Below are 13,705 nucleotides of genomic sequence, written 5' to 3' on the forward strand. Positions count from 1 at the left end.
AGAAGTGAATTCTTGTAATGAGCAAAATTATTCAGAAATTACAACACGGAACAATGCTAGGGGGGTGGAGGGAATAAATAACACTTTGCCTTTTGATTTCATACTTTCACTAATGAATCTTGCAAAAATTCTTATTTCACATTATTTTATTTTTATTTCACATTATTTTATTTTTTAGAAAGGTAAAACCAAGGTTTCACTTTGATTGGATGTAAGGTCTTTAAAAATATTGTAGTGCTGCATGCCAACACTACCCATGAGTATTAGTGAAATGTTGACTGCAAAGACTGAAAAGAAAGCATATTTCTGATTTTCATCATATTGTCCTTGGCAATAAAATATTCCTTTATTAGCAAAAATTACACATTTATCTAAAAATTTATGATTTATCCTGTGTTATCCAAAATCCTTAGTGTCAGAAATGTTTATCTGTGTCTCTCCCATCTTCTACCTTTATGTACCCAATATAAGCTTAAAGGTCCTTCAAAGAGGGAACCCAGCCCCAGTAACAGTTATAAATTATTCCTCTATTGCTACAGCACAGCTCCAGGTACACGCACAGCTCTGGAACAAGTCACCATCTTCTGACTGTCTACAGACCATGAGTTACATCAATTGGGCAAAGCCTGAGTAAGAGCATCTACCCAGCCATTTGAAGAGAGCTTATTTTAGTAATTATCCCAGTAATTCACGTTTATGCACAAAACCTCAGATATATATATCTATACACATATATACATTTTTGAAAGTCAATATCAGCATAACACAGTTATGGAAACAACAATACATGCCAGGCTGCTCCATTATTACATGAAGAAAAAAATAAAACACACCAAAGTTTAAAGGATTTTTTTATCAGCTGTTCTGACAGCATCCATTTTTTCATGTAAACCAATTGAAATGCACAATTCAGCACGCTGATTTCTCTAATTTCATGACTATTCTAACCCAAAGAATAAACTAAATTACTATGCTTCATTAAATTACTAGACTTCATTAAATTACTATGCAATCAATAAAAGAAAACCCAAATCACCACACACATCTGTTTTAATCACCCAGTATGTTTTGGATTTCATTTCATCATAAATAAAATAAGAGTAAAGTTAAATCAATTCACCTTTGAGCCTTTTTACCACCAAATCTGACTTCTTCTCTTAAGAGCGCAAAGTGTGCCTCATGACTTGTTAATCCCAGCATTATCTATTACAAAGAGATATCAGAAAGATCTTACTTTTTACATTTTTTTAAACCTTTCAAACAGTATAAAGAAATTTTGATGCTTGGTTTCATTACAAATTCAAAAGTTTGCAGGAATACAAAATGACATGCTTGTTTCAAATAATTTTAAAATCCTATGAGCTTAGGAAGATATCAAAAATGTAGACACTTGACAAATCCCTGCTGTTGTTTGTATTATCTTAATTGCACATACCAAGTCAGCATCTAAGCCATAGAGACAGTGTCTTGTGTTTGGATCATGATGGGGCTTTGCTTTTTCTGATCTGATGAACTCCATAATTTTATGCTCACCTTCCCCTGGGGTCTGGACACCAAAAAAAAAAAAAATCAGAAAAAAAAATCAGCAGTAAGCATTACCCTATACAAATAAATGTATTTAAAATAGGATAGTAAGAAAATATAATGACCTCATGGCCTGATAAATAGACTGTTATTCCTTGCCAGGATTTGTCTGTGGAAATCTTCATATTTACAAAATATTTAAGATGCTCATTCAATCTGGCCATGAATTCAGTTCCTGAAAACAGAAACATAAGTTTTTCAGTAGTTTGCATTTACATACAGAAGTATTAAAAAATGCCAAAAAATAAAACTTCTGCCAGAGATGAAGGGGATGACTGGTTTCTTTCCTAAGACATTTCACTTTTTACATAGTAATCTAAAAAATTTTTAGAATGAGACAATATTCCAACCCCACTGAATGTTACTAAAACTTTTCTACAAACTTACTTAAGCCTTTATTGATTCTGCCTTCTATTTTTTAAAAAAACATGCCTAAAGACAGGAAAATAGTACCAAAATACAGATGACAAACCATAAACATTTAATTTTAAATAATCAACAAGTTATCTTACCTGGTGTAATACAGTTGGAGTCAAATCTGGCTTCTGTAGGGAGAGTTTCTCCCTTTTCCAATGCCTTTTTTATTTTGTCCTCTGCCTCTTTTGCTGATCTAAAACAAAACAGCATTGGAAAGAGAGTAGAGAACAAATCTTCTTATTCAAATGTTAATATCCTAAGTACAGCTTTTTGGCAAAATATAGTTGAATATTTAGAGTGCTTAATAAATAAAAAAGGAGAAAAAATTAATACATGAATAGTTTCAACTTATTTATGATACAACTAAGGTGGCTTAAAAACAGCACTTTTTTCATAGAAATGTGACAATCTGTTAGTATTCAAATGCAGTCAGCATTCACATTACAAAGGTGATCATACAATGGTTGATCACAATGAATGGCTATTAATGTTGAAACTACAGGAATATTTGTTATCTAAACGTCTGAAAATGCTACCCCAGAACAATAACTGCTGTTAAACAGAGTTAAACAAAGTTAACAAAAGTTAAACAAAGCAGCAGGTGTGGAATTCCAAGGGAGTCACAAGTGAACAATTTACCGTGCCCAATAATGGAGAAATGAACAAATACCACGCTAGACTTTCTTGGCCAAGAATTTCCTATTTCTGGTTTATTTCTGAACCAGAAATAAAGTAACCACCAAAGTCTTTGGTTTTTGTCTGGCTCTCAATTCTGCTACAATTTTCTATTCAGAACTTTTAATCTCTGCTTCCTCTCAATCTCCTTTATTCCTTAAAGAAAAAATTACATCAAAAACCAAATCACAAAAAAAATTCACTTGCTTTTCTCTTGTTCCTTTGCTGCAGCTTGTTTATGCAGCATTTCACTCACCATCCTGGTACTGTGAGACCACTGGCTATCTTTCCTTATAGCAATCTTTAAAAAGCTTCCAAATCTCCCAAAACATTAGTGCAATTCTTAATGTACACAATTGTAGCTCTGTATCTGAGCTAGCTGGGTAACTGGTATTAATTGGAAATCAGTTTCATTAGAAACTTGATTTTTTCCATGACTTCCACTACAGCTACCAAACAGGCATATCTAGAACTAGCATTCACAAATATCAAAGACTCTCACAGGTTCTGAAGCATTTGGAAACATCTGAAAGAGCTCCACTGCAGAGCTGTTTCACACAAAATTTCATAAGAGAAAGCTCCCTTGTCACCAAGTGCCACATACACAGAGAAAAATTTACGTAACAAAGCAAGCTTTCCTTTTGGAATCCTGATTTTAACATTTTACAGGTAGTTTCCCTCATTCAATTAAAGCTACTGTCAAAGGCACAACCACTCACCTTCTCTTTTACTTTGCACGGCACACATTTCAGTAAGTGGGTTCTTTTAAGTGTTTACTATTCTCAAGACAGAGTCAGAACCCATCTTCTTACCTAAAACGTCTCCCACGCTGCTGATTCATTTTTGCTCTTGGAGCTACTCCATCAACTGCCATGAAGAAAACCTTCCTTGGTTTAATAATGCGAAACAGTACTTCCAAATAGTGAAAAATATTGGCAAAAATCTTATCTTCTGAGATTCTGAAGTGGACATCGTCATCATTTGGATGTGAACACTGATGTATAATGCCATTCATGTCCAGGTACAAGTTGTCAAATTCTGGAATCTGCAAATGCCACAGTTAGCACCACCTGGTGAATGCAGCCACTGCCCAAGGCACACCTGAGAGCACTCTGGAAATGAGCACCTCTGTGAACCTCCTGCACACCCACAGGCAGAGTAGGAGTATCTGGCTTTGCCTTCACATGCAATCTGTTACTACGATTTTCCTCTGTGAGCCAAGCCAGCTGAACAGATTCCTACTTTATCCTGGCTGTTTCTGGAACCTCAGGACTTTTGTCCCTTTGCTCAGACTATCTTCTACATTGTAAAATGGAAAAGCAAACCAAAACCACTGTTTTCAGGAAGATTTTTTCTTCTTTTTTGTAAGCCTGCACATTTAACCGATTCAAACTTTCATAGCTGCACTACAAACAATAAAAACTGAGTATGCAATTTCCAACAATATTTCCAAGCAAAGCTGGCTTAAGAACCTTTACAGTTCTTCCCCTGTTCAGCAGCTCCTACCCCAACCACTGCATGCTGTCTCTTCAGCTATGCTTGTGAACATCTTTGAGTCTAGAGTGGAAATTAGCACCAAAAGCAGAGAGTGGGCAATAGTAACATAAATTTCTTACCCAGGCTTTCCAAACAGACTTTTTTTTTCCATCTAGTCCTCTGCTCTTCTAACAGCCTTATCTACAGCAGTTACACTTTCTTTTAAAGGAAAAAGAAAGCCCTCCCAAATGTACACAAGCAACATACAGAGAACAAACACTGGTAAATGTATGACACAAAGGGGTCAGTACTACCTCGGTGTTACCAAAATGCACCACAAGAGCAACTGACATTAAACACTTCTATTCCCTAATCCCCCAGTAAAACTGAGCACAAAATGCCCCCACCATCACACCTTGGAAAAGGCACTGCCAGCTTGTTACAGTTTTCTATAGCACTGCTGCTGACACATCTTTAAAGTCACCTTGTTGGGCTGGCATTTATCCTCCAGATGCAAGAGAAATGTAACTGTCTTAGAAAGAAGAAATGGTGAAGAGAAGAAATTCGAGGCAGGATCAGGAATGATCCCCACTCAACTGCTGTAACTAGTCTGCTGTTGCACATCATGATCTTTAGTATGGTTAAACTCAGTAACCAAACTGCTCTCCATGCTTTCAGCTAAGTGAGCAGGGCAGTGCACAGACAGCATTTTAAAGAGACAAAAACTAAAGCTTTTACATGGAAACAACAGATATGAAAGGTCCTATATTTTCTTCAAGACACACAGCTGTGATTTAACAATAATGCTGTTCTACATAGATAGGCCTTTCAATTTGTTGGTTTGGTTTTGTTTTTTCTACTCTTAGCATATAATCTAGATGCCAATATGTGTCAGTTTGTATATTCAAGTGACCTAGAAGGGTTAAGTCATGTTTACTGTTTATCTGAAGAGCTCTAACTGCCTCTTTCAAAAGGCATCACCCCTTGCTGCCAATCCCCTAGTTAGAGCAGACACTGCTGCCTCCTCAGCTTGCCACAGTTCCTCAGCACAAGTTTAAAGATGTGTGAGCAGCAAAGGCTTCTAAGGAAACAGCAGAAAAGGCAGCATAAACTGCTGCTGCCCTGCTACACAGATAGCTTTAGACACTTCAGAGAAGGCCAACAGATCATAAGCAAAGTCCTAAGCTTTAAAAAGCTGCTTTAAAACTAGCAGGTAAGGCCAAACATGCAGGTTGGGAATCACTTGAGCTGGGCATCTTAGTTACACTGACACAACAGCTATTTAATCTCTAAAAATCACAGCTGTTTAGGGAAAACGTATCAATATTCAAACACACTCTCAATTATCATCTATCTCAGAACATCCTTATTCAATCTATAAAACCACATCTGTGACACCAGCTGAAAATGATAATTAGAAGCGCTTGTATCCAACAGGTACCAAACGTGGTATCTCTGAAAAGATGACGTCTTGGTCCAACTGTTAGAAGTATGATTTACGGCTTTCGTTTCTCAGGCTTGAACATACTTCCCGGTTCAGCTGCTAATACAAACTGTCCGACTCAGGCAACAACAAGGAAACGCAGCAGAGCTGTAAAACCTGTCCCTCGTCATTACCGCGCCATTGGCCGTCAGCAGCTGTAACTTTTCTGAGCCCAACAAGGAGCAAACTCCGACCATGGGCTGTCCGCGGGTGCTGAGGCAGCACCGCGGAGCTGCCGAGGGGACCCAGAGCGAGGGGAGAGAGCCCGGCGGGGCAGCCACGGGCCGGGACCCGCCGCGGGCCGGCCATTCCCGGGGGAACGGGGCACTCTGGGTCCGGGACTGCTGAAAGCACCGCCGGCCGCCAGCCGCGGGCTCCGGGCACTGCTGCCCGCCGGCGGGGGGCTCGGCCCGGACAGACGGGCTGTCGGGGGGCACCGAACGCCTCGGCCGCTCCCCAGCTATCGCCCACCGCCGTCCCACCACTTTCGGCCGCTCCCGCTGAGCCGCAGCCGCCCCCGCTGCGCCGCCCCGGCTGTGGGCGAGCCGGCCTGGCCGAAACTCGGTCCCGCAGGGCCGGCCGGGGACGAGGCCCGGCCGCTCGTCCCTCTCCCTCATGCCGCCGAGGGGCCGGTCAGGACCCCCCCGGGGCCGGCCGGTGTCAGGCAGCGCCGCTCCGCCCCCAGCTTACCTGATGCTCCTTCAGCACCTGGCTGAGGCAGGGGTACCGCTCCGAGATCCACCGGTAGAACTTGGGGACCCCCATGGCCACAGCTGCCCGCCGCCCTCACAGCCCCACCGGAACCAAACACCGCGGGCCGCGCTCCGCCCTCCTTCCGGCGCGCCGCGCTGACAGCGGCCGAGCGCCCGCACCACCGACAGCGAGCGGGCACAGAGCGGCGCCGGAGCGGGGCGGGCCCCGCCGGGCCGGGGCGGGGCGGGAGTGGGGCGGGCCCGGGCCGGCTCCCACCCCTCGGCCGCCTCACCGCCGCCCCCGGCACGCAGGGCCTGGAGCGCGGCGAACACGCGGGACCCCCGTGCCCCTGCCCTGCCCCGCCCCAGCCCGGGCCCCGTCCCCCCGCCCCGGGCAGCAGATCTGCTCCCCGCGCGGTGGCAACGCCCGCTGCCAACAGCTCCCGGGCGGCTCAGTGCGCTCCCATAAACTGATAAAGCCTGGGAAAAACAACAGAACGTCAGCACTCAAACACGACACCGGAAAAGAGCACTGTATGTTCCAAATATTTTACTAGGAAAACTCGTCACGTTTATGGGACAGTGACAACACTTCTAGATTACCCGCTAGATAGACAGAGAAACAAACGCCCTAGAAGCAGTTGCAGACCTATTGTTTTACTTTCCCAAACCTCTGGATTTCAGCTGAACAGAAGAAACAGTCGAGTGTCACACCACCGTGTGAGCCTGTGTTCAAAATCTAACAGCATTCTTTGTCTCTCAGAATAGCAGAAAGAAAACCACTGTACAAAAATTCTAATGATATCCTACCGTAGGTTTAAAGGGTATAATTTTTCCCTATTTCCCCCTGCCCCTCATTTCCCTACAATTTGGATGCCTAGAAAGCAAGCACTTATGTAAGACAGCATTTGCCTTTCAACCATATTTTAGTCTACTCTCTGTGCTAAAACATCTTTTCCGACATGGATTCTGACAAACACCCCCTAGAGCCGTGCTTTTTCCAGGAGAGGAACAGGGGCTGTGCAAGGCTCTCAGGAGCCTACAGGGATGTTACAGTCACAGCTCCAACCACCTGCCTGGACTCACAGCCACACTGCCAGGGCCCTCCAGCTCCCAGCTTTGTGCCGTGTCCTTCAGGAGGCATTTTTAGCATTCGAGGGCTAAGGAAACAGGTTCACAACATGGAACCACTTTACCAGTTTATTCATGCTAAGATTTAAGATCCCAAAAGCTTTCCTAGAGATAACCAGGCAACATGGAAGAAAGTTGAAGAAAAGTCTACTGCTGGAAAGAAATACTAATAATTTTTAGATATCCCTTCTGCATATGTGTACAAAAGTTGAAATAACAACTTTACATCCTATCGGTATTAAACTTCATTGTTTTATTTTCTAATCTAATCCAAATGAGAAACATGTTAACAAAATATACAGTACTTTATAGTGCATTTGTCAACATCATGAAAATCTTTCATATAGTCAGAGACTTGCAGAGCCTTGCATAGTCTAATTTTTAAGCAGTTCTTATGTACTGCCTTCTATGTTTGTACAAAAGGTAAGTCCTAGCACCTTACACATCTGCATTCATAGCATCCTTGCAAGGGCACTGTACATTTTACACAGAATTTGGAAGACCATGAACCTGTTCTTCTGCTTGCAGCCAAAAATCAACAGAAGTAACGAGGTACCACTGATTGATTCCTTCCCAACAATATTATAGGTACAGCACTTGTGGGTGGTACGATTCCAAAGGGAACAAATATCACATATATGGAGCCCAGCCCATGTACATCTGGCAGAGCAGGTTGTCATCACTTGCTTCTTGAATGAGGTAGTGAACATGCCCTTCAATAGATAAAGGTAATCCTTTGATTCTGTTTCTAGTCTTAATGACACCTTGCAGCCGTTGCTCTATATCAAGGACATGGGTTTTGGCCTGGAAGGAAGAAAAAAAAATTGGTACTATTCATGAACTTCCACTTCTCAAAATAAAACCAGTATTTCTGAGGATGTGTTTAAAGTCATATTATAATTTAATACAAAATCCAGATGCTTATACCAGCTACGTTGAAAACAAAGGTTACTCACTTTTAAGAACAGTTCTCTAGAATGGATATATTATTGGTCAAGCTATAACTTTTGCCTTACATTTTTACAGTTTAAAGTTACCAAAGGAGACTGAAAGAGCTATATAAATATATTTGGGAATTGTTAGAAAGCTTTATTGCATATAATTAATTTCAAATAGATGCAACATTTTATTAGCCTTGTTCCTGGAATGCTGGATAAAATTTAAGTCTGGAAAATTTAGGTCAAAATTTGAGCATCTCAAAATGAGCTGTTCCAAGGCCCACTGGAGTTGCTAGTTCATACCAATTCCACTCACACATTTTCTTTTAAAGCTCAAGCATAACATTGGCACTCCTCCAGAAAAAGCAGTTAATATATACAATTATGTGGGTGGTCTTGTAAAAGAAAATTCTTGTAAAAGAATGCAGACACGGCCTGGTAAGTAACTGTTTGAAGACCAGGAGATTTTCTGTGCTGAAATAGACCATGTAAGTTTTTTGTTGTCATACAGTTTCAGTGATGCACTTTTTCCTTATCTTAGCTGTTGTGTTTGTCAGTGTTCCCTAAGTATTGTCTGCTATTACACATTTATTTTCATTAAACAGTCCTTAAAAAAAAGAGAAAGGGACAAATCAGAAATTTTGCACAGAGGGAAGATAATAAAAATTAAGCTATACTTTGGATGAATAACACAGTCTTCAGCAGCAGCTAATAAAGGAACAGTAAGAAATCCTAATTTTCATCACATAATTATTTATATGTACCAAGGCACATATTTATTCAATAATAAACATCCACTCAGGAAAAGCATAAAAATACACATGGAAAGGACTCCAGATATTACCATCACTGTAAATCTGGAGGACTCTGCAAGTGAGGAGATGCAACAAGATCCATTGCTTCTGCTGATATTGTCCTTGATTTACTAACACCAACAAGAGAATTAGAGTCTTTTTTGTTTAGTTCTTTAGTAGATAAATTGCATTTTTTATCAGTTTAAAAGAATCCGTTTATAGATAAAAATTATGAACAGAGAGATAATAAAGAACAACCAAAGAAATTTTTAAATGGAAGAAAAAAAAAAAAGAAGTTTCAATTAGGAAATATGTAATTCATAATAATAATAGACATTTGACATTTGAATACTTGAGGTTGTGTTTGTTTTAAACTCACCTTTTCATTGACAACTTCTCCAGTTTCATTCACCTGGGCCTTTGTATTCCCTTTAACAGGCTTACTCCATTCCACAAGAGGATCATGGAGAAAAGTCTTTAAGACACTAAATTAAAAAAAATATTAGAAAAGGATATGATACATAAAATACATTTAATTTTCAAAACACAAACACTATCAGGAGCCTGTAGTTAGCGCTGGATATTTCTACTGCTTTATATTTAGCTGCATGCCATGGTGAGAGTGACAGGCACATGCAGGACAGGCACATGCTTGAACTGGCACATCCCCAGTTGCACACCCTTAGACTACAGACAGCTTTGAGGAGTTTACACAAAAGCAGTGGCCATACCTCATCAGAGGCTCCCTCTGGTCTCGCATCAGCCTCAGGGTGACTTCACAGGCCCTTCGGAAGAGACCCTCGGTTCCCATGGGGCCCATGCCGTTAACCATGTTGTGCGTGAGGCGGAAAGGAACGATTTCTGGAACTTCAAAAGTTTCTCCCTTTACATTGAGAAAAAAAGGGATGTGTTTTAAGCATTATTAAAGAGTAACATTTGCACTGGCTTTAGGTTTTTTCCTCCATCTTTGTCAGTGGCAGCTCCTGAGCTGGCAAGAGATGTTTGCTCAGCTCAGAGTCCTACTCAGATAAGGGGAAATTACAATGAGTAAAAGATAACCTCTTTTGTCCAAATAACCTCTTTTTCCCTGTTTGAACACACTAATATAAGGTTGAAAATTTTGTTCTTAAATATATATTTATGCTCTGTAGTCTCATTGCAAAATGCTAACTTTTCTTTTACAGTATGCAAGTTAGCTTAAAAACATTTTAAAAAATTGTTATATAGGACAATTTAGACTTACTAAAAAGAAACCAGAAGAAATAATCTAACAATATTTCTACCTCACGTATCAGAATTAAAAAAGCCTTATGTCCCACCCCAAAAACATCTTTCAAATCTCCAAATCCCAATCTGGCCACAATTTCTGCTGTTTATTTTACAGAACTGTTGGAATTTTTGTGCTGAATTTGTGTGAGAGAGAACAAGAAATTCTCCACAGCAGCAGAATTCTGAATGTAGCAATTACAGTTTTGTTTGGAGGGTGACAGTGGAGAGAGGAGAGTCACAAAATATGAACAGTCTAAAATTTGGGCTGTTCCAGTGTATCCACTCAGGTCATGGGATACTGGCTAAATTAAAAAGGTGGTTTTCATTGAATGCAGCACACAGAACTATCACAGCCTCTTTACATATCCCAGGCTTTTTTGGGATATAAATACAAGACAAAGTGAGACAAAGAACACAATAGATATGTTAAAGTAAAAACTTGGAAAAAACCTCGAGACAGCAGAAATTTATAACTTAACATGCATATAATATCCAGAGCACATTGAGCAAGTGGCATTTCTCACCTTATTGAAAAGGCAGTTGAAATCCACGTGCACACACTCCCCAGTGAAGGAGTCAAACAAGATGTTCTCGCCGTGACGGTCGCCCAGCCCCAGGATGTAGCCCACCATGGACATGACGGCAACGGAGCGGCAGTAGGCTGACCTGCTGTTGTACCTGGAGACACAGCAGCAGCTCTGAGGCACTGCTCACCTCTGCTGGCCTCATCCTGCACTGCCATTAACTCCTAGGGAAATACACAAACTAAATGTTCCTGAGCTCACCCAGCCCAGTCACTCACCATGAAGTAGGGTCAGGAAATGTTCTAAGAAACCATTCATGAAAGAGAGGAGGGTGACGAGGCAGAAGGACCTCTTTGAACATTTTCAGCTTTTCAGCCAAAGGTGCTGACTTTGGAAGCATGTGCTGCCGCAGTTCTTTCCCAGTCATATAGATACCTGCAACAGACTTCCTCAGTTAGGGAGAAGAAATCCCCAAATACAAAACCTTACATGTACTATTACAGTATGGTAATTTAAAGAAAATAAATGTCTCCATAAAGTTGAAATAAATGATCAAATGAAAAATAATCTATAAACCATGTTGGTTGTGGGGTACAGGAAGTTTTTCCTCAAACTTCTATTGCACTGATCAGAAAGCTGCTTTGTTAACAAGAAATTCAAAAGAAATCTGATATTTTCTCTGTAAAGCTGCTGTATTCCTAACCTTGATTCAATTGTATATTATCTTAATTATCTCACATAAATGTAACAAAAATGAAAAATAGCAAATCAAATCTAGAGAAAAAATTCACAGTATTTTTTATTATTCAGTGCTGCACATCCCCATGCTGCTGAAACAATTTACATCACTGTATGTAGGAAAGTATCAAGATGCCTGTGGTATCAGTACTTGTAAGGAACTTGTTCATTCCAAGCTCCAACTCCCTTCCATTTAAGAGCAAAAGTCTACCACACATATGAATAATAATACATTGCTGATAGATAAAAATACATGTGACTACCTCTTCCTAGAATTTAGCCTGACTCCTGCAATTTGCTTCATTTCCTTAAAAAGATACAAGCCCATTAAAAATATCTAAAAACTTTTACTATATTCTAATGTATTTCTTTACCTTTTTCCTTATAAAGTTTTATCAGGATATTTCTTAGACCAGAAGTGTTATTCACCCACTCAATTATGCCACATTCATCATTTAATGGAATCACTGCGTAGGTGCGGATGTGGAGCTCTCGCCTACGGGACTCTGCATCTTTTCTTAAGCACTATTCACAAAAGGAAAATGAGATTAACACTCAACACAGATAGGATCAAAATGGATCTATAGCATTTACATTCTATCTATAACTACTTTCTAATCACACAATCTAGAATTTACAAATCTAAGCTTCACAATCTGCAGTAGGTCAAATGAAAGCAAAATGTGCATCTGTTTGCCAAAGTAAATTTAAAAAAGAGGATTTTTCAATAAAATAGTCAAATTGTTTAACCTGTACATGGCTTAAATCCCTTAAAAGCAATATTTGAAATAAATCTTTTAGTGTTTCAGAGATGCTGTCATTTGCTTTAACCTCACAGAAGACATGGTACCTTAACCTTAAGAATATTGCTGAAAAGCAAAACAGAACTAAAATAAGAGGTATGGCAACACTTCAGTATGAAAAAATTAATTTACCTGTGTTTTATAAAATATATTAGAAATTACTAAATAAGAAATATTAAGCTTGACAGCAGAAAGTCTGCAGATACTTATTTATTGTAAATAACCTGTCCTGTATATTGTAATTTGTTATTGTTTTCACAAGCCTGTTAGAAGTCATACAGTATCAATTGCTACTGTTGTTTGCTAAAGCTAAATTGGATTTTTTATTAGCTCAGTGTTCTGTTCTGGTCAGTAATGCACCTGATTGTCTCATTCATCAAACCTTATTAATAAGGGAGTTGAACTCCATGAGCCGACAGTCTTTTCTCAGATCATCTTTTGGCTTGCACATCATAATGTAAGATTTCCCATCTGAACCTTTCAAGGTGATCTTTTTTGGCTTTTGAAGTGAGGCAAGAATTTCCACCTAAAGAAAAATCAACTTCTTTAGTAACATCTGTATCAGATTATCCAAAATAAAGTGTGTAATTGTAATAAACCACTGCAACCAACTGTGTTAGCACTTCCAGGGTGCTGCAGCACATGAACCTCAGACCAAATCTTTATCTGATGCCAAGGGGCCACACCTCCCCTCAGGCTGCTGTGACAGAAACCACTCACCTTCCACAGAAGTAATTATGGAATTTCCTGCTTCCTCCTCCCATTTCTAGAGAACAGAGATGTATTTGCAGCTATGTTTGCTGAACATGAAGTGAAAAAGCAGGTGACAAGTAGAGCCTTACCGCATCATCAAAGCCTGCAATGTAGGCCCAGCAGCCAGGGAAAGGGTCATGGTTGGCATGGGTACCAGGAATGGAGGGAAGAGTTGGTATCATTACAGATTGTAAGGGAATGAGAATTTCACTGAAGGTGTGCTCTTCTACTAATCTTTTCAGTGTTTTGAAATGAATACTCATGCTTAATGTTGAGTTGTTTCCATCAACCTTGGAAAAAAAAGATGACCAAAGTTAGAAATAACCTTTAAAGTTAACAAACACTTAAAATAATACTGCCCTTTCATATTAACTAATAAATGGACTAGATTAATAAATGCTGATTGTAATAAGAACAGCAAGCTACAT

General features: G+C 39.9%; 2 protein-coding genes across 20 annotated transcripts in view; both read right to left on the reverse strand.

Annotated features, from left to right (window-relative positions):
* Nucleotides 1–6,524, reverse strand: part of XRN1 (5'-3' exoribonuclease 1) — a 42,463-nt gene extending 35,939 nt beyond the window's left edge. For 12 of the 18 annotated variants that reach the window (XR_011680784.1, XR_011680782.1, XR_011680785.1 and 9 more), the window contains exons 1-6: nucleotides 6,326–6,514; nucleotides 3,489–3,721; nucleotides 2,097–2,194; nucleotides 1,650–1,759; nucleotides 1,436–1,546; nucleotides 1,121–1,203 (exon numbers count right to left, since the gene is read on the reverse strand). Coding sequence is in view for 6 of the 18 variants with exons in the window: in XM_071437618.1 (XP_071293719.1) it covers nucleotides 1,121–1,203; nucleotides 1,436–1,546; nucleotides 1,650–1,759; nucleotides 2,097–2,194; nucleotides 3,489–3,721; nucleotides 6,326–6,400 (710 nt within the window). In the remaining 12 variants the exon portion in view is untranslated. Of the gene's footprint in view, nucleotides 1–1,120; nucleotides 1,204–1,435; nucleotides 1,547–1,649; nucleotides 1,760–2,096; nucleotides 2,195–3,488; nucleotides 3,722–6,325 lie in introns of those variants that run through there. The other 6 variants (XR_011680791.1, XR_011680790.1, XM_071437620.1 and 3 more) reach the window with 5 other exon arrangements.
* Nucleotides 6,525–7,690: 1,166 nt separating this feature from the next.
* ATR (ATR serine/threonine kinase) overlaps nucleotides 7,691–13,705 on the reverse strand; it is a 39,418-nt gene continuing 33,403 nt past the window's right edge. For both annotated transcript variants that reach the window (XM_071437633.1, XM_071437632.1), the window contains exons 40-47: nucleotides 13,367–13,567; nucleotides 12,907–13,050; nucleotides 12,096–12,246; nucleotides 11,262–11,418; nucleotides 10,984–11,137; nucleotides 9,922–10,073; nucleotides 9,570–9,675; nucleotides 7,691–8,262 (exon numbers count right to left, since the gene is read on the reverse strand). In XM_071437633.1, the coding sequence (XP_071293734.1) occupies nucleotides 8,089–8,262; nucleotides 9,570–9,675; nucleotides 9,922–10,073; nucleotides 10,984–11,137; nucleotides 11,262–11,418; nucleotides 12,096–12,246; nucleotides 12,907–13,050; nucleotides 13,367–13,567 (1,239 nt within the window). In that variant the 3' untranslated portion in view covers nucleotides 7,691–8,088. The remainder of the gene's footprint in view (nucleotides 8,263–9,569; nucleotides 9,676–9,921; nucleotides 10,074–10,983; nucleotides 11,138–11,261; nucleotides 11,419–12,095; nucleotides 12,247–12,906; nucleotides 13,051–13,366; nucleotides 13,568–13,705) is intronic.

Source organism: Agelaius tricolor, unplaced genomic scaffold (assembly GCF_023055355.1).
Source record: "Agelaius tricolor isolate 1412-34295 unplaced genomic scaffold, bAgeTri1.0.p SCAF_12, whole genome shotgun sequence".
Classification (NCBI taxonomy): Eukaryota; Metazoa; Chordata; class Aves; order Passeriformes; family Icteridae; genus Agelaius; species Agelaius tricolor.